This window comes from Nerophis ophidion, linkage group LG03 (assembly GCF_033978795.1).
Source record: "Nerophis ophidion isolate RoL-2023_Sa linkage group LG03, RoL_Noph_v1.0, whole genome shotgun sequence".
Classification (NCBI taxonomy): domain Eukaryota; kingdom Metazoa; phylum Chordata; class Actinopteri; order Syngnathiformes; family Syngnathidae; genus Nerophis; species Nerophis ophidion.
The window spans coordinates 33,315,398-33,334,314 of NC_084613.1; the positions used below are offsets into that span (position 1 = coordinate 33,315,398).

Here is an 18,917-nt window from a genome sequence, read left to right on the forward strand (position 1 = left end):
TGTCTGAAGTCACATTTGAGAATGTTAGCTGTCATAAAAGAGTAAAAAATAAGTTAATGCCTTTTCAGGGCCATGTTTGATCGGGGTTCAAAATCAATGTACAACAGCAGTGTGGTGTGGAAGAAGACACAAGTCAAAGAATACTGACGGTTGATGTCGCTGAACAGGTACGAGCCGATGAAAGAGAAGAGCAGCACTGAGATGGGCAGGGCGCAGTCAGACAACACCTCCCTCACTTTGGCGTGCAGGAAGGGACTGTGGGAAAGACAGAGAGTACCGGGGGACATCAGTCAGGTAGAGGTGTCGGAGAACAGCAACAGAGACAGTTATAGTACAGACAGACCTAGCGCTGGGTCATATTGCCGAAAACAATATCACGATATACCTTTTTTTATATTGATCGATATCCATAATCATTGATACTTTTATGACTTATATAAGCCTGCCAAGAAATACAGTAAAACAATTTCCAACCTGCCAAGGGTGCTATTTATCAGTGGAGACAATGTCTGGTAGCACGAGCGCCGCTAAGGTGGTAAAACAGTTACAGTGGATTTGAAGTTAGTTGCAGTTTTGAGACACAAGATAGCAGTAGTGTATAAGCCAGGGGTCACCAACGCGGTGCCCGCGGCCACCAAGTAGCCCGTAAGCACCAGATGAGTCGCCCGCTGGCCTGTTCTAAAAATAGCTCAAATAGCGGCACTTACCAGTGAGCTGCCTCTATTTTTTAATTTTTATTTATTTACTAGTGTGGAGAGGGGCGTGTTCCACGCGTCCCCTGCGGGCGGGGTGTGTGCAGGGGCCGGCCATGAAGCAGCCAACAGGTGAGTGGAGATACCTCAGCTGGAACGAGTGATCTAATCACCTGTTCCCTTTATTAGCAGCGCTGGAGACCATGAAATGGGGAGAGGCATGAGGACGCAGGACAGACGCACAGAGACTAACAAGAGACAGCTGAATAGCTGGACAGACGGACAATTGTGTAAAGTAAAAGATGTATTAAATACTGTGTCAAACCTGCATCCTGAGCTGTGTGATACTGTGGTCAGAAGAAGCCGGGCGACACGCAGGAAACCTCCACAACTAACAGGCTGGTCTCGCTTTGCTCGACATTTTTAATTCTAAGAGAGACCAAACTCACATAGAATTTGAAAATCCAAGAAAATATTTTAAAGACTTGCTCTTCATTTGTTTAAATAAATTCAATTTTTTTTACTTTGCTTCTTATAACTTTCAGAAAGACAATTTTAGAGAAAAAATACAATTTTAAAAATTATTTTAGGATTTTTAAACACATATACCTTTTAAATTCCTTCCACTTCTTTCCTGACAATTTAAATCAATGTTCAAGTATTTTTTTTTTTTATTGTAAAGAATTATAAATACATTTTGATTTAATTCTTCATTTTAGCTTCTGTTTTTTTGACGAAGAATATTTATGAAATATTTCTTCAAACTTATTATGATTAAAATAAAAAAAAATTATTCTGGCAAATCTAGAAAATCTGTAAAATCATATTTAAATCTTATTTCAAAGTCTTTTGAATTTGTTTTAAAATTTTTGTTCTGGAAAATCTAAAAGAAATAATGATTTGTGTTTGTTAGAAATATAGCTTGGTCCAATGTGTTATATAGTCTAATAAAGTGCAGATTGGATTTTAACCTATTTAAAACAGGTCATCAAAAATATAAATTTATTGCGAGAAATCATTAAGATGATCAGTATTTTCACAAATATAAATATCATTAATTATTAATAATAACATAGAGTTAAAGGTAAATTGAGCAAATTGGCTATTTTTGGCAATTTATTTAAGTGTGTATCAAACTGGTAGCCCTTCGCATTAATCAGTACCCAAGAAGTAGCTCTTGGTTTCAAAAAGGTTGGTGACCCCTTGTATAAGCTATTAAACACTACACAGACTAGTTTGGGGAGCTATTCATTGGAAGGGTCAGGATGTTGCCGCACCATCTGAATTAAAACCAACAAAACTAAAGACGAGTTTCTTTCATTGAGTTGATACTTCACAGTTTCTCTTCTCACTCCATGCTGAGAATCCACAGAGAGACAGAAAGACGGTGCAACTGCACTAGTGTTTTGAGAGTAGGGTATATGTGCTCTTTTAAGAATGGCAGTGTGTTGGGTGAGAGAGTGGAAGAGTGAGGAGAGCGAGCGGTAACATGCAACAGTCGTGGCGACTGGTGTCCAGTTGTGTCCGGCAAAAATAAGAACAAAGCAACCAAATTGTCTTGAGTCGGCGACCTCGTCGTTCCGACCCAAAAGCAGAGCTTAGCGGGCCCATTGTCAGGTAAAGTGAAGTGTGTTATCCCCGACGAAAACATTGACCCTGGAGGGAACGTCTCCCCTGCGCTCCTTAACTACGGTCTGGGTCTGGGAGTCGAACAGCAGGAAAGGTGTAACGTGATTGGCTGTTGGCGTGTCCCTCCCATTGCTCAGTGACACTTCCTGTTTCCTAGCACGAGTGACGTCATGAAACAACTCTTGCTTCATCATTTCTGATTTCTTCACACTAAATAATATAGACATATTTCGAATATTTTATCGAACACATTTTACATTAATATCGAACATGTGTCTATCCCGATATATATTGATATCGTAATATAGGCCCAGCCCTAGACAGACCGCAACTGAGACATTGAAAATATGGACGGAAAGCAAAAGAGATTCAAAGTATAAACAGACGCAGAAGAAAGAGTTAAAGTACAGACAGACCGTGACAGAGATAGGTTAAGTATAGAAAGGCCACAACAGAGACATAGAAAGCACAGACAGACCGCAAAAGATACAATTTAAGTGTCGACGGACAGCAACAGATACAGTTAAAGTACAAACAGACCACAAAAGAGACATTTCATGTAAAATGAGACAGCCACAGAGACATTAAAATATAGATGGACCACAACAGAGACATATTGAGTATAAACAGACCACAACAGAGACATTTAAAGTACGAATAGACAGCAGCAGTGACTTTTTATGTATAGAGTGACAGCAACAGAGACATTCAAAGTACAGATAGACAGCAACTGTGACATTTTATGTAAAAAGGGACAGCAACAGACACATTTAAAGTACAAATAGACAGCAACAGAGATATTTTATGTATAGACGGACAGCAACAGAGACTTTTAAAGTATGGATGGACAGCAACAGTGACATTTTATGTGTAGACGGACAGCCACAGAGACATATAAAGTATAGACAGACCCAAAACAGAGACATTTAAAGTACAGATAGACAAAAACACTGACATCTTATGTAAAAACGAACAGCAACAGAGACATATAAAGTATAGACAGACCCAAAACAGAGACATTTAAAGTAAAGATAGACAAAAACACTGACATTTTATGTAAAAACGGACAGCAACAGAGACATTTAAAGTACAAATAGACAGCAACAGAGATATTTTATGTTTAGACGGACAGCAACAGAGACATTTAAAGTACGGATAGACAGCAACAGTGACATTTTATGTACAGACGGACAGCAACAGAGACAAAGTATAAACAGACCCAAAACAGAGACAATTGAAGCATAGACGGACCGCAAAAGAGATATTTAAAGTATAAAAAGACCACAACAGAGACATTCAAAGTACGGACAGACCCAAAACAGAGACAATTAAAGCATAGACGGACCGAAAAAGAGATATTTAAAGTACAAAAAGACCACAACAGAGACATTCAAAGTACGGACGGACCCAAAACAGAGACAATTAAAGCATAGACAGACCGCAAAAAAGACATTTAAAGGCCTACTGAAATGCGATTTTCTTATTTAAACGGGGATAGCAGGTCCATTCTATGTATCATACTTGATCATTTTGCGATATTGCCATATTTTTGCTGAAAAGATTTAGTAGAGAACATCCACGATAAAGTTCGCAACTTTTGATGCTGATAAAAAAGCATTGCCTGTACTGGAAGTAGCAGACGATATGCGCGTGACGTCACGGGTTGTGGAGCTCCTCACATCTGAAAACTGTTTACAATCATGGCCACCAGCAGCGAGAGCGATTCCGACCGAGAAAGCGATAAATTCCCCATTAATTTGAGCGAGGATGAAAGATTCGTGGACGGGGAAAGTGAGAGTGAAGGACTAGAGAAAAAAAACAAAAAACTAGATGGCAGTGGGAGCGATTCAGATAGGGAAGATGCTGTGAGAGGCGCCGTGGCAGCAGTGGTGGTGGCAGGACCACTCGGCCAGGCCCAACCGCAACAATGGATAGAACCATACCGCATTAACCCGACGCTGACGGTGACGGTCAGGAGGATGCTCTTGATATTGATGCTGGAGTAGCACACGACATAGATCGCCTTCAGAATACCGAATGTGGCAGCCGTGGGGTGGCAGGATCACTCGGCCAGGCCCAACCGCAACAAGGGATAGAGCCATACCACTTTGAACCCGACGCTGACGGTCAGGAGGACGCTGCTGATATTGATGCTGGAGTAGCACACGACATAGATCGCCTTCAGAATACAGAATGGTAAAATATTATTTATTAATACACATAATACACTGTACTTTGTGTGTGTGGTCCAATCCAACCGTGTTCGCTTGAAATCTCTGTTCCATAGTAAAGCTTGACTGCCATCTTTCGGAAATGTAAACAATGAAACACCGGCTGTGTTTGTGTTGATAAAGCCGGCCGCTATACACCGCTTCCCACCTACAGCTTTCTTTTTTGATGTCTCCATTGTTCATTGAACAAATTGCAAAAGATTCACCAACACAGATGTCCAGAATACTGTGGAATTTTGCGATGAAAACAGACGACTTAATAGCTGGGAACGATGCTGGCAAGAAATGTCCTCTACAACCCGTGACGTCACACACCAGGCGTCATCATACCGAGACGTTTTCAGCAGGATTTTTCGGCGCGAAATTTAAAATTGCACTTTAGTAAAATAACCTGGCTGTAATGGCATGTGTTGCAATGTTAAGATTTCATCATTGATGTATAAACTATCAGACTGTGTGGTCGGTATTAGTGGGTTTCAGTAGGCCTTTAAAGTATAAACAGATAGCAACAAAGACATTTAAAGTATGGACAGACCCAAAACACAGACAGTTAAAGTATAGAGAGACAGCAACAGAGACATTTAAAGAGAAACATTATCACAATTTCAGAAGGGTTAAAACCAATAAAAATCAGTTCCCAGTGGCTTATTTTATTTTTCAAAGTATTTTTCAAAATTTTACCCATCATGGAACATCCCGAAAAAAGGCTTTAAAGTGCCTGATTTTCGCAATTTTTAAATACATCGTCCATTTTCCTGTGACATCATTTAGTGATGCCAATATGGCGGATAGCACAGCAAGATATAGCGACAATAGCTCGGATTCAGACTTGGATTTCAGCGGCTTAAGCGATTCAACAGATTACGCATGTATTGAAACGGATGGTTGGAGTAGGGAGGCAGATAGCGAAAACAAAATTGAAGAAGAAACTGAAGCTATTGAGCGAATAGCTATTGACGCTATTCGGCGATCGCCTTCGATTGAGTGTCGCAGGATGTCCATACATCTCTGTGCCATGTCTGCCTTAGCATCGCCAGGAAAATGTGCAGACCAAACGATCGGGACTTTCACATCTTGTGACACTGGAGCAACTTAAATCCGTCGATTGGTAAGTGTTTGTTTGGCATTAAATGTGGGTGGAGAGAAAGGCTGGATGCAAATATAGCTACAAATGTACATACAGCTGGCCTAAATAGCATGTTAGCATCGATTAGCTGGCAGCCATGCCGTGACCAAATATGTCTGATTAGCACATAAGTCAATAACATCAACAAAACTCACCTCTGTGATTTTGTTGACTTTATCGTTGGAAATGCATCTGCAGGATATCCATACATCTCTGTGCCATGTCTGCCTTAGCATCGCCAGTAAGATGTGCAGACTAAACAATCGGGACTTTCGCATCTTGTGACACTGGAGCAACTTAAATCTGTCGATTGGTAAGTGTTTGTTTGGCATTAAATGTGGGTGGAGAAAAAGGCTGGATGCAATTATAGCTACAAATGTACATACAGCTAGCCTAAATAGCATGTTAGCATCGATTAGCATGCCGTGCTAATCGACGCACACTCCACGTAAGTCAACTTGAATCCGTCCCTGATCGTGTTGTTACACCCTCCGACAACACACCGACGAGGAATGATGTCTCCAAGGTACGGAAAACAGTCGAAAAAAAGGAAAATAGCAGAGCTGATTAGACTCGATGTTTGTAATGTGTTTGAGAAAATGGCGGACTGACTACCTGAGAGCGAATAATAAAAAAGGTGTTTAATTCGCCAAAATTCACCCATTTAGAGTTCGGAAATCGGTTAAAAAAATATATGGTCTTTTTTCTGCAACATCAAGGTATATATTGACGCTTACATAGGCCTGGTGATAATGTTCCCTTTTAAAGTATAGACAGAAAGCAACAGAGAAGATTCAAGTTTTGACGGACCACAACAGACGCATTTAAAGTACGGACAGACAGCAAGAGAGACATTCAAAGTACAGACAGACCTAAAACAGAAAATTTACAGTAAGTATTGAGAGACAGAGACAGAGACATTTAACAGACAGTAAGATAAGTGACAAGAGGCAGAGAGACACTAAGCGGACAGTGAGACAGGTAGAAGGACAGTGAGATAGACAGAAATCGAGAGACAGAGTGAGGTGTCAGAACAGAGAGATAGTTGAAGAACAGCAAGACAGTCAGAGGACAGGCAGACCACAACAGAGACTGTCCAAGGTTGACGGAGACAGTTACAGAACAGAGACAGTTGAAAGCACCAGGGGTCCAGTGCGAGAGATACAGACCAAGGTCAGAGGAGAATCAAAGGACAGGAAGACAGTTAAAGAGACAGTGAGGACAGGAAGTGGACATACAGTAGAGTGTGGGTGAGACAGTCAAAAGACAATAAAGAACAGCTGAGATCAGGATTATTGTAATACTAGTATGACTATCAGGTAGTAGTAGTTGAGTAGTACCTCCTCTTGAACTGGTAGAGGGTGTATCCCATCCACAGGGTTCCCATCATGAGCAGCAGACAGAGGACAGGCCTCTCTCGTGTGCAGTGGATCAGCGTCTCAGGCAGGACCTGGAGCACCGAGGACCCTTCCGCTCCTTCCCTCGCGACGCTTCCGTTGACCGCCAGCAGATCGGCGACGGTCTTCACGCCCCCAGCGCTTGCATTGGCTAGCGTTGGCGGGTGGTAGTACCTCTGGAAGACTGAAGACCACGTGGACGTACAGCAGCTCGGTTATGACCAGCTAAAATTCATGCTGATGCCACCATCATCTAAAACTGCTCACATGGTCTTTGAAAATTGCTATGATTGATACGATGGAACCTGATTACCCTAACCTCCTTTGGAATTGCTGACATAAGCATTGTTTCCATAGTCAAAAGTGAAAGTGAAACTATGCATTGTTTGTATAACTACCAGTGATTGGGAGACAATAAATTATTTTGGAACATTGTCCTCCATATTTTTACAAACCCCATTTCCATATGAGTTGGGAAATTGTGTCGGATGTAAATATAAACGGAATACAATAATTTGCAAATTCTTTTCAACCCATATTCAGTTGAACATGCTACAAAGACAACATATTTGATGTTGAAACTGATACTTTTTTTTTTTTTGCAAATAATTATTAACTTTAGAATTTGATGCCAGCAACACGTGACAAAGAAGTTGGGAAAGGTGGCAATAAATATTGATAAAGTTGACAAATTCTTATCAAACACTTATTTGGAACAACCCAGAGGTGTGCAGGCTAATTGAGAAAAGGTGGGTGCCATGATTGGGTATAAAAACAGCTTCCATGAAATGCTAAGTAATTCACAAACAAGGATGGGGTGAGGGTCACCACTTTGTAAGCAACTTGTCGAACAGTTTTAGAACAACATTTCTCAACAACTATTGCAAAGAATTTTAGGATTTTACCATCTACGGTCCGTAATATCATCAAAAGGTTCAGAGAAACTGGCGAAATCACTGCACGTATGCAAAGATATTACGGACCTTTAATCCCTCAGGCGGTACTGCATCAAAAACTGACATCAGTGTGTAAAGGATATTACCACATGGGCTCAGGAACACTTCATAAAATCACTGTCAGTAACTACAGTTGGTCGCTACATCTGTAAGTGCAAGTTAAAACTCTCCTATGCAAGGCCAAACCCATTTATCAACAACAACCAGAAAAGCCGCCAGCTTCGCTGGGCCTGAGCTCATCTAAGATAGACTGATGCAAAGTGGAAAAGTGTTCTGTGATCTGACGAGTCCACATTTCAAATTATATTTGGAAACTGTGGGCATGGTGTCCTCCAGAACAAGGAGGAAAATAATAATCCGGATTGTTATAGGCGCAAAATTCAAAAGCCAGCATCTGTGATGGTATGGGGGTGTATTAGTGCCGAAGGCATGGGTAACTTACACATCTGTGAAGGCACTATTAATGCAGAATGGTCCATACGGGTTTTGGAGCAATATATGTTGTCATCCAAGCAACGTTATCATGGACGCCCCTGCTTATTTCAGCAAGACAATGCCAAGGCACGTGTTACAACAGCGTGGTTTCTTAAAAAACGGTGCGGGTACTTTCCTAGCCCACCTGCAGTCCAGACCTGTCTCCCATTGAAAATGTGTTGTGCATTATGAAGTGTAAAATACGACAGCGGAGACCCAGGACTGTTGAACGACTGAAGCTTTACATAAAACAAGAATGGGAAAGAATTCCACTTTCAAAGCTTCAAATATTAGTTTCCTCAGTTCCCAAACATTTATTGAGTGTTGTTAAAAGAAAAGGTGATGTAACACAGTGGTGAACATGCCCTTTCCCAACTACTTTGGCACGTGTTGAAGCCAAGAAATTCTAAGTTAATTATTAGTTGCAAAAAAAAAAAAAAAGTTTATTAGTGTGAACATCAAATATCTTGTCTTTGTAGTGCATTCAACTGAATATAGGTTGAAAAGGATTTGCAAATCATTGTATTCTGTTTATATTTACATCTAACAATTTTCCAACTCATATGGAAACGGGGTTTGAATTTGGATTATTCTGCTTGTTGGTGTGCTAGAACCCATCCAGGATGATTTTATTTTTAAGTTTATTTTGCACTAAACAGGAAATCACTGTGTGCACTTTTTATTGCTGAGTGACTGGACAGAAATTGTTGGATTATACTAATTATTAAGAATACTCTTAAAAATGATTTTTCCTATAATGAGGACTGAATATTATAAAATGTACATTTTTTTCATTAAAGTGAAGTTATAAAAAAAAAAAAAAAGGAATTAAATAGCAGGAAATAAAGTAAAGTGTGAGAGCAGTCGAGTGGCATAAGAGGTTAATGTTATGCTAATGGTGCCGGGAAATTGAACGGCCGGGGAGAAGTAAAACCGCCAATCCCAAATAAATGATATTCCGCTACTGCGCTCGCCTTGTAGGAAATTAAATTGTGTCAAATATTTATGAGGAGCGGTGATGGTAAGAGGATGGGGCTCATTTGGAATTGTCGATCTTGTCTTGTCTGCTGACTCAGCATTCTCTCCAGCCCGAGCACTATTCGATATTGGCTGCAAGTTATTTGTTAGCGTCCCAGCAGCGACTTATCCAAGTGGTACAACATGGATGCTCATGTTAGCTTGTTTGACTATGCTAACGCCTAATCAAAACATTTGCTTATTGACAATAAGATGAATGTTTTTATAATAACGTCACTCACTTTTGGCAGTTCCCTTGACGGCGTCCACCACAAAGGCGATGGAAATGAAGAGAGCGATCACCTCCTCTGTTGACCTGAAGAGAATAAAATAGTAATAATGTAATAAACATATTGTCATACATTGTTTATGTCCCCCTCCATCTTTATTTATGGACATTATACATTTAGGGCCTGATCTACTAAGAGCTTTGTGTATTTTATAGTTTCAAATTTTAAGGTTTTCACACGCTGAGTAGCGTGTGGAACAAGTGATTACATTTTGGGGGTTATCCAGATCACTGTTTGGATTCAGGATTTTTTAACGAGGGTGCTTTTCTAGTTTTGAAATATATTTTATCCATAACCACATTTTCTGTTTTATGTTGTTTCTGTATATATTTTACATTATAGTTAATTTTAACTTCATAGTTGTATTGATGTATTTCAGATTTTGGTTGTAGGTTTATTCTAAAATGTGTTATTGTGCTGTAACACACAGAAATTAAAGTCCTATTTTAAGTAGCCAATCGTAAGATTAATAAAACAAAGCATGTTTTTTACACTTCACTTTGTAAATGATTGAGTTAAAACAAAAATGTCATTATCAACGGTGACTGCAAAAACGACCACATCATTAGGTACACATGCACAAAGGAGACAATACATTAAAAAGGCAATCATGTTTAGTTTGTATGGATCAATCAACTAGTTTACGGTTGTGTAATTACTATTGTGTCATAATAAATCCAATTGGCCCACGAGACGTCGTAGGAAATAATAAGCAATCTTGCCCGCAGGGGTATTGCCTTAATTTTTTAAAAGTCTGACAATTTTAATGCTGCTATAGTGTCACCATCTGGTGGACATCAAAGGAACACTAACTATGCTCTGAATGAAATTCCATCCATCCATCCATCCACCCATCCTCACCTATGGTCATGAGCTTTGTGTCATGACCGAAAGGATAAAATCACGGGTACAAGCGGCCGAAATGAGTTTCCTCCGCCGTGTGGCGGGGCTCTCCCTTAGAGATAGGGTGAGAAGCTCTGTCATCCGGGAGGAACTCAAAGTAAATCCGCTGCTCCTCCACATCGAGAGGAGCCAGATGAGGTGGTTCGGGCATCTGGTCAGGATGCCACCCGAACGCCTCCCGAGGGAGGTGTTTAGGGCACGTCCAACCGGTAGGAGGCCACGGGGAAGACCCAGGACACGTTGGGAAGACTATGTCTCCCGGCTGGCCTGGGAACGCCTCGGGATCCCCCGGGAAGAGCTAGACGAAGTGGCTGGGGAGAGGGAAGTCTGGGCTTCCCTGCTTAGGCTGCTGCCCCCGCGACCCGACCTCGGATAAGCGGAAGAAGATGGATGGATGGATGGATGGATGGACCCAACACACAAAACTTTCCCAAGTCATAATCAAAAAAAAAAAAAATAATAATTAAAAACCCAACCAACATAAAATGTCAACAGACAAGGTTCCAGAACTTTGTGGATATTATAAAAAACATATAGAAATTTACACCCATTTAAATCCATTACAAAGCACAAAGGGAAAAATTCAAAACACGCGCCACACTTATCCATGTTTGGCGCATATGAGCTGCTTGATATTTCTGATTGATTACAAAACTTAAAAAGAGGTCATCATGGAAGTAAACAAGGTAGACGTTGAACTTTCACATACCGGTGCTCTTAATATCCAATATATATATATATATTTATATATATATATATATATATATATATATACACATATATATATCAATCAATCAATCAATGTTTATTTATAGAGCCCTAAATCATTAGTGTCTCAAAGGGCTGCACAAACCACAACACAAACTACGACATCCTCGGTATATATATATATATATATATATATATATATATATATATATATATATATATATTGTATAGCCATCCCTGTCTATCTGTGTTGGCCCTGCGATGAGGTGGCGACTTGTCCAGGGTGTACCCCGCCTTCCGCCCGATTGTAGCTGAGATAGGCGCCAGCGCCCCCGTGACCCCGAAAGGGAATAAGCGGTAGAAAATGGATGGATGGATGGATGGTATAGCCATCCATCCATCCATCTTCTTCCGCTTATCCGAGGTCGGGTCGCGGGGGCAGCAGCCTAAGCAAGGAAGCCCAGACTTTCCTCTCCTCAGCCACTTTGTCCAGCTCTTCCCGGGGGATCCCGAGAAGTTCCCAGGCCAGCCGGGAGACATAGTCTTCTCAACGTGTCCTGGGTCTTCCCCGTGGCCTCCTACCAGTCGGACATGCCCAAAACACATCCCTAGGAAGGCGTTCGGGTGGCACCCTGACCAGATGCCCGAACCACCTCATCTGGCTCCTCTCGATGTGGAAGAGCAGCGGCTTTACTTTGAGCTCCCCCGGATGGCAGAGCTTCTCACCCAATCTCTAAGGGAGAGCCCTCCTCATTACGGCTGCTTGTACCCGTGAATTGTCCTTTCGGTCATAACCCAAAGCTCATGCCCATACGTGAGGATGGGAACGTAGATCGACCGGTAAATTGAGAGATTTGTCTTCCGGCTCAGCTCTTTCTTCACCACAACGGATCGATACAGCGTCCGCATTACTGAAAACGCCACACCGATCTGCCTGTCGATCTCACGATCCACTCTTACCTCCCTCGTGAACAAGACTCTGAGGTACTTGAACTCCTCCACTTGGGGCAGGGCCTCCTCCCCAACCACTCCACATTTTTCCGGGCGAGAAGCATGTACTCGATCTTGGAGGTTCTGATTCTCATCCCAGTCGCTTCACACTCGGCTGCAACCGATCCAGTGAGAGCTGAAGATAATGGGCAGATGAAGCCATCAGGACCACATCATCTGCAAAAAGCAGAGACCTAATCCTGTAGCCACCAAACCCCCTTAACTGCGCCTAGAAATTCTGTCCATAAAAGTTATGAACAGAATCGGGGACAAAGAGCAGCCTTGGTGGAGTCCAACCCTCACTGGAAACGTGTCCGACTTACTGCCGGCAATGCAGACCAAGCTCTGACACTGATTGTACAGGGAGCGGACCGCCACAATCAGACAGTCCGATAACCCATACTCTCTGAGCACTCCCCACAGGACTTCCCGAGGGACACGGTCGAATGTCTTCTCCAAGTCCACAAAGCACATGTAGACTGGTTGGGCAAACTCCCATGCACCCTTAAGGACCCTGCCGAGAGTATAGATCTGGTCCACAGTTCATGACCAGGACGAAAACCACACTGTTCCTCCTGAATCTGAGGTTCGAATATCCGGCGTAGCCTCCTCTCCAGTCGACCTGAATAGACCTTATCGGGAAGGCTGAGGAGTGTGATCCCTCGATAGTTGGAACACACCCTCCGATTGCCCTTCTTAAAGAGAGGAACCACCACCCCGGTCTGCCAATCCAGAGGCATTGCCCCTGATGTCCACGCGATGCTGCAGAGTTTTGTCAACCAAGACATCCCCACAGCATCCAGAGCCTTAAGGAACTCCGGGTGGATCGGGGCATTGCCATTGAGGAGATTTTTAACTACCCCAGCAACCTCAGCCCCAGAAATAGGAGAGTCCACCACAGATTCCCCAGGCACGCTTCCTCATAGGAAGACGTGTTGGTGGGATTGAGGGGGCTTTCGAAGTATTCCCTCCACCAATCCACAACATCCGCAGTCAAAGTAAGCAGAACATCATCCGCACCATACACGGTGTTGACAGTGCACTGCTTTCCCTTCCTGAGGCGGCGAATGGTGGTCCAGAATCGCTTCAAAGACGTCTGAAAGTCGTTTTCCATGGCTTCTCCGAACTCCTCCCATGTTCGATTTTTTGGCTCCGCGACCGCTGAATCCGCACACTGCTTGGCTTGTCGGTACATGTCCGCTGCCTCCGGAGTCCCACGAGCCAAAAGAACCCGATAGGACTCTTTCTTCAGCTTGACAGCATCCCTCAACGCCGGTGTCCACCAACGGGTTCTAGGATTACCGCCACGACAGGTACCAACTACCTTGCAGCCACAGCTCCAATCATCCGCCTCAACAATAGAGGTGCGGAACATGGTCCACTCGGACTCAATGTCCAGCACCTCCCTTTTGACACGTTCAAAGTTCTTCCGGAGGTGGAAATTGAAACTCTCTCTGACAGAAGCCTTTGCTAGACGTTCCCAGCAGACCCTCACAATACGTTTGGGCCTGCCAGGTCTGTCTGGCATCCTCCCCCACCATTGCAGCCAACTCACCAGTCGGTAGAAGGTCGGTAGAAAGCTCCGCCCCTCTCTTCACCCGAGTGTCCAAAACATGAGGCCGCAACTCCGTTGACACAAATACAAAGTCGATCATGGAACTGCGGCTTAGGGTGTCCTGGTGCCAAGTGCACATATGGACACCCTTATGTTTGAACATGGTGTTCGTTATGGACAATCTGTGACGAGCACAAAAGTCCAATAGCAAAACACCACTCGGGTTCAGATCCAGACGGCCATTCTTCCCAATCACGCCTCTCCTGGTTTCACTGTCATTGCCTACATGAGCGTTGAAGTCCCCCAGTAGGACAAGGGAATCACCCGGGGAAGTACTTTCCAGTACTCCCTCGTGTGTATCCAAAAAGGGTGGGTACTCTGAACTGCTGTTTGATGCGTAAGCCCAAAACAACCGTCAGTACCCGTTCCCCCACCCGAAGGCGGAGGGACGCTACCCTCTCGTATTTCCTTGAATTGCCGCCGGGCATGTAATATGCGCCTGCCTTGAATTACTGCCGGGTCAAACTCGCTTCACAAAATAATTAGCGCATGCTTACCATTACCGCCGGGTCAACTTCATTACGTCACGAGTGACACTTCCCCTATCATCATTTTCAAAATGGCGGAGGCTTATTTCAACAATTTGAAATCGCATAAAGGGAAGAAGATTAAGAGCTATTCAGTAGTAGGATTTAAGGTCCAAGCTATTGAATACCGGTATGATTAAAAGAACAGTAAGCAGCTATGTTTTATTAATTTTACCTGTGGAGCCTACGGTCCGATAGACAGGCGGGGCATGCTAGTTCATGCTAGCTGTAGCCCTCCCCAACATACCGGCGAGCGAGCGGAAGAGCGACCTGGCTGAGGTTTTATTGAAAAATAAACAAAGTCAAACTGCTCAAGCCATGCCCTTTCTTGGGGGTCCTGGGATAAAGAGATCACCCACGGAGCAGAACGAGAGGGAAGTCGCCCACACCCGAGCTAACTGATAGCAGTTTTCTGAGAGACTTTTTAAAACTGAAGAAAGATAAGGAATACTTTTATAAACAAGCCATCCATGCACACGTTCAGAAGGAGCCGGTATGGATCTCATTTATAACCAAAGGTAAGACCATCTTTCATTTATTATTTACCGGCAGCCTTTACAACCAGGCACAATCCCATTGAGATCAAAGATTTCTTTTCCAAGGGAGACCTGGCCAAGAGGGCAGCAGCAAGGTTACATTAAAAACAGTAAACAACACATAAAACATTACATTTACAACATTAAAACTTACTCATATGACACATGTGCATACAGACAAGGTAGACTGCAATCATTTCACGGAAGCTTTAAAGTCATTTAATGTAACAAGGGTTTTAAGTTGAATATTCGATTGTAGGTTATTCCAAGCCTTCGATGCTGAAAATAATAACCATAATAACGTTTTTTTTTATTAAATGTGCTTTTCATGATGGTATCCTTACATCACACTCAATTTTTTTACTGCATGCCATTGGTAAGCGCAGGGGTGAGAAGAGGTTTTAAAATTATTAGCGCCTGCTTACTTTTACTGCATGCCCTGAATAAGCGCAGGAGTGAGAATAGGTTTTAAGTTAATTAGCGCCCCGGCGGCTATTCAAGGAAATACGGTATATATATATATATTAGAGGTGTAACGGTACACAAAAATTTCATTTCGGTACATACCTCGGTTTAGAGATCACGGTTCGGTTCATTTTCGTACAGTAAGAAAACAACAAAATATACATTTTTGGGTTATTTACCAAATTTGTAAAAAATGGCTTTATCCTTTTAACATTGGGAACACTATAATAATTATGCCCACATTAATCCACATTAAACTGCCTCAAGTTGTTGCTTTGATTAAATAAAATGACAAAACCTTTCTTGTACATATAAAAAGTGCAACATTAAACATTTTCAAGTCAACTCATCATTTAGTTGACTTTTGTTATGTAAATGTTATATTTTTATCAACATGTGATAGCAGGGACCCTGCCATTCAAAACTAGGCTGCTACATTACTAATGATTAATGTAATTATTCTTGAAAAAATAGTACAATAGCAATAGGAGAGACTATCCATCCCTGAACACCATGGAGTTCAATGAAATAACAGACAGACAGGGCTTTGCTGCCCCTAACACACACACACACGAACGGCAAAATGAGCTAACGTTACACTAAAAGCTAATTAGCCTTCACCTCAAGCCAGAACTGGGAGCGAGCTGAGCTGCAGTTTAAGTTTCTAGAAGGTTAACGGGCTCATAGTGATGTTAGTAATAGTTGTTGTGACTGGGAACTGTTTTTTGTATAATTTGGGGGGAGTACGCTGTCCGCTGCTCCCATGCTAAACACATATCTGCTCGACACTGAAGCATTGACAACATCGCTCTGAATACGCACTGCTGATTGGCTTTGTATGTAACCAATCAGATGGTTGTGTGGGTGGGTCAATGCTGGGTGCTGACACAGAGGCTGAAAGCAGAGCAGCTTGTGAAGACTTTTCCTCACAAACTTGTTCGGTACACCCGTGTGCCGAATCCAAACCCCCGTACCAAAACTGTTCAATACAAATACACTTACCGTTACACCCCTAATATATATATATATATATATATATATATATATATATGTATATACAAACCCCGTTTCCATGTGAGTTGTGTCGGATGTAAATATAAACGGAATACAATGATTTCCGAAATATTTCAACCCATATTCAGTTGAATATGCTACAAAGACAACATATTTAATGTTCAAACTAAAAAACATTTTTTTTTGCAAATAATCATTAACTTTAGAAATTGATGCTAGCAACACGTGACAAAGAAGTTGGGAAAGGTGGCAATAAATACTAATAAAGTTGAGGAATGCTCATCAAAAACTTATTTGGAACATCCCACAGGTGTGCAGGCTAATTGAGAAAAGGTGGGTTCCATGATTGGGTATAAAAACAGCTTCCATGAAATGCTAAGTAATTCCCAAACAAGGATGGGGCAAGGGTCACCACTTTGTAAGCAAATTGTGGAACAGTTTTAGAACAACATTTCTCAACGAGCTATTGCAAGGAATTTAGGGAATTTACCATCTACGGTCCGTAAAATCATCAAAAGGTTTAGAGAATCTGGAGAAATCACTGCATGTAAGCGATGATATTACGGACCTTTGATGCAGTACCTCAGGCGGTACTGCATCAGAAACCGACATCCGTGTGTAAAGGATATCACCACATGGGCTCAGGAACACTTCATAAAACCACTGTCAGTAACTACAGTTGGTCGCTAGATCTGTAAGTGCAAGTTAAAACTCTACTCTGCAAAGCAAAGCCCATTTATCAACAACACCCAGAAACGCCGCCGGCTTCACTGGGCCAGTGCTCATCTAAGATGGACTGATGAAAAGTGTAAAAGTGTTCTGTGGTCTGACAAGTCCACATTTCAAATTATATTTGGAAACTGTGGACGTGGTTTCCTCCGGAACAAAGGAAAATAACCATCCAGATTGTTATAAGCGCAAAGTTTAAAAGCCAGCATCTGTGATGGTATGGGGGTGTATTAGTGCCCAAGGCATGGGTAACTTACACACCTGTGAAGGCACCATTAATGCTGAATGATCCATACAGGTTTTGGAGCAACATATGTTGTCATCCAAGCAACGTTATCATGGACGCCCCTGCTTATTTCAGAAAGACAATGCCAAGAGTAAAAAAAGAGTGCGGGTACTTTCCTGGCCCGCCTGCAGTTCAGACCTGTCTCCCATGAAAAATGTGTGGCGCATTATGAAGCGTAAAATACGACAGCGGAGACACCGAACTGTTGAACGACTGAAGCTCTACATAAAACAAGAATTGGAAAGAATTCCACTTTCAAAGCTTCAACAATTAGTTTCCTCACTTCCCAAACGTTTATTGAGTGATGTTTAAAGAAAATGTGATGTAACAAAGTGGTGAACATGCCCTTTCCCAACTACTTTGGCACGTGTTGCAGCCATGAAATTCTAAGTTAATTATTATTTGCAAAAAAAAAAAAAAAAGTTTATGAGTTTGAACATCAAATATCTTGTCTTTGTAGTGCATTCTGAATATGGGTTGAAAAGAATTTGCAAATCATTGTATTCCGTTTATATTAACATCTAACACAATTTCCCAACTCATATAGAAACGGGGTTTGTATACATATATATATATATATGTGTATATGTATATATATATATATATTTATATATATTATATATATATATATACTGTATACAAACACATATAAACATATATATAAACATATACACATGTACATACTGTATATATATTTATATGTATGTATATATATATATACACACACACACATATAAACATATACAGATATATATATATATATATATATATATATATATATACACACATATACATACTGTATATATGTATACATACATATATATCAATAATATTTATACATATATTTTCATATATACAGTTATACATTTACACTAATAAGATGGCGGCGCCCGGACGGGCTGCGCTCTCGAGGAGCTCCTGCTAAAGATGGAACATTTGGCAGAAATACCGGACAATTCCACAAACTTTATGGCTGGCTCGCATCGTGGTCACTCTGTGATCACGTACGACCGTCAGACACTTCTGGATGTGGACATATCGGGCCGTTTTGGACTGATAGACACTTGCGTGCTAGACTTGCTAACTAGCATGGGAATACATCGGCGGCTACATCCAGCGGCCTGTGAAGCAGGGGAGTCTAGTAGCAGCGGGGGCCGTCTACGGAGCAGACGCCAGCGGTGTGATCGGAAACGCGGATGCCGAGCGGGGCTAAAAACAAAGCAGAAGGCTAATCCCCACAGAACACCACTTTCCTCCATCATGAAGACGGATTTAGATGGAAAATGCGAGACTACTGGTCTGGGTAAGGAGTCAGTTAAATTAGAACAAGTT

At 41.9% G+C, this 18,917-nt stretch overlaps 1 protein-coding gene across 5 annotated transcripts in view; it reads right to left on the reverse strand.

Moving 5' to 3' along the window:
- Positions 1-18,917, reverse strand: part of slc4a11 (solute carrier family 4 member 11) — a 303,990-nt gene that overhangs the window by 26,172 nt on the left and 258,901 nt on the right. For all 5 annotated transcript variants that reach the window (XM_061894871.1, XM_061894875.1, XM_061894874.1 and 2 more), the window contains 3 exons: positions 9,765-9,838; positions 7,019-7,259; positions 149-255 (listed from right to left, as the gene is read on the reverse strand). In XM_061894871.1, coding sequence (XP_061750855.1) covers positions 149-255; positions 7,019-7,259; positions 9,765-9,838 — 422 coding nt within the window. The remainder of the gene's footprint in view (positions 1-148; positions 256-7,018; positions 7,260-9,764; positions 9,839-18,917) is intronic.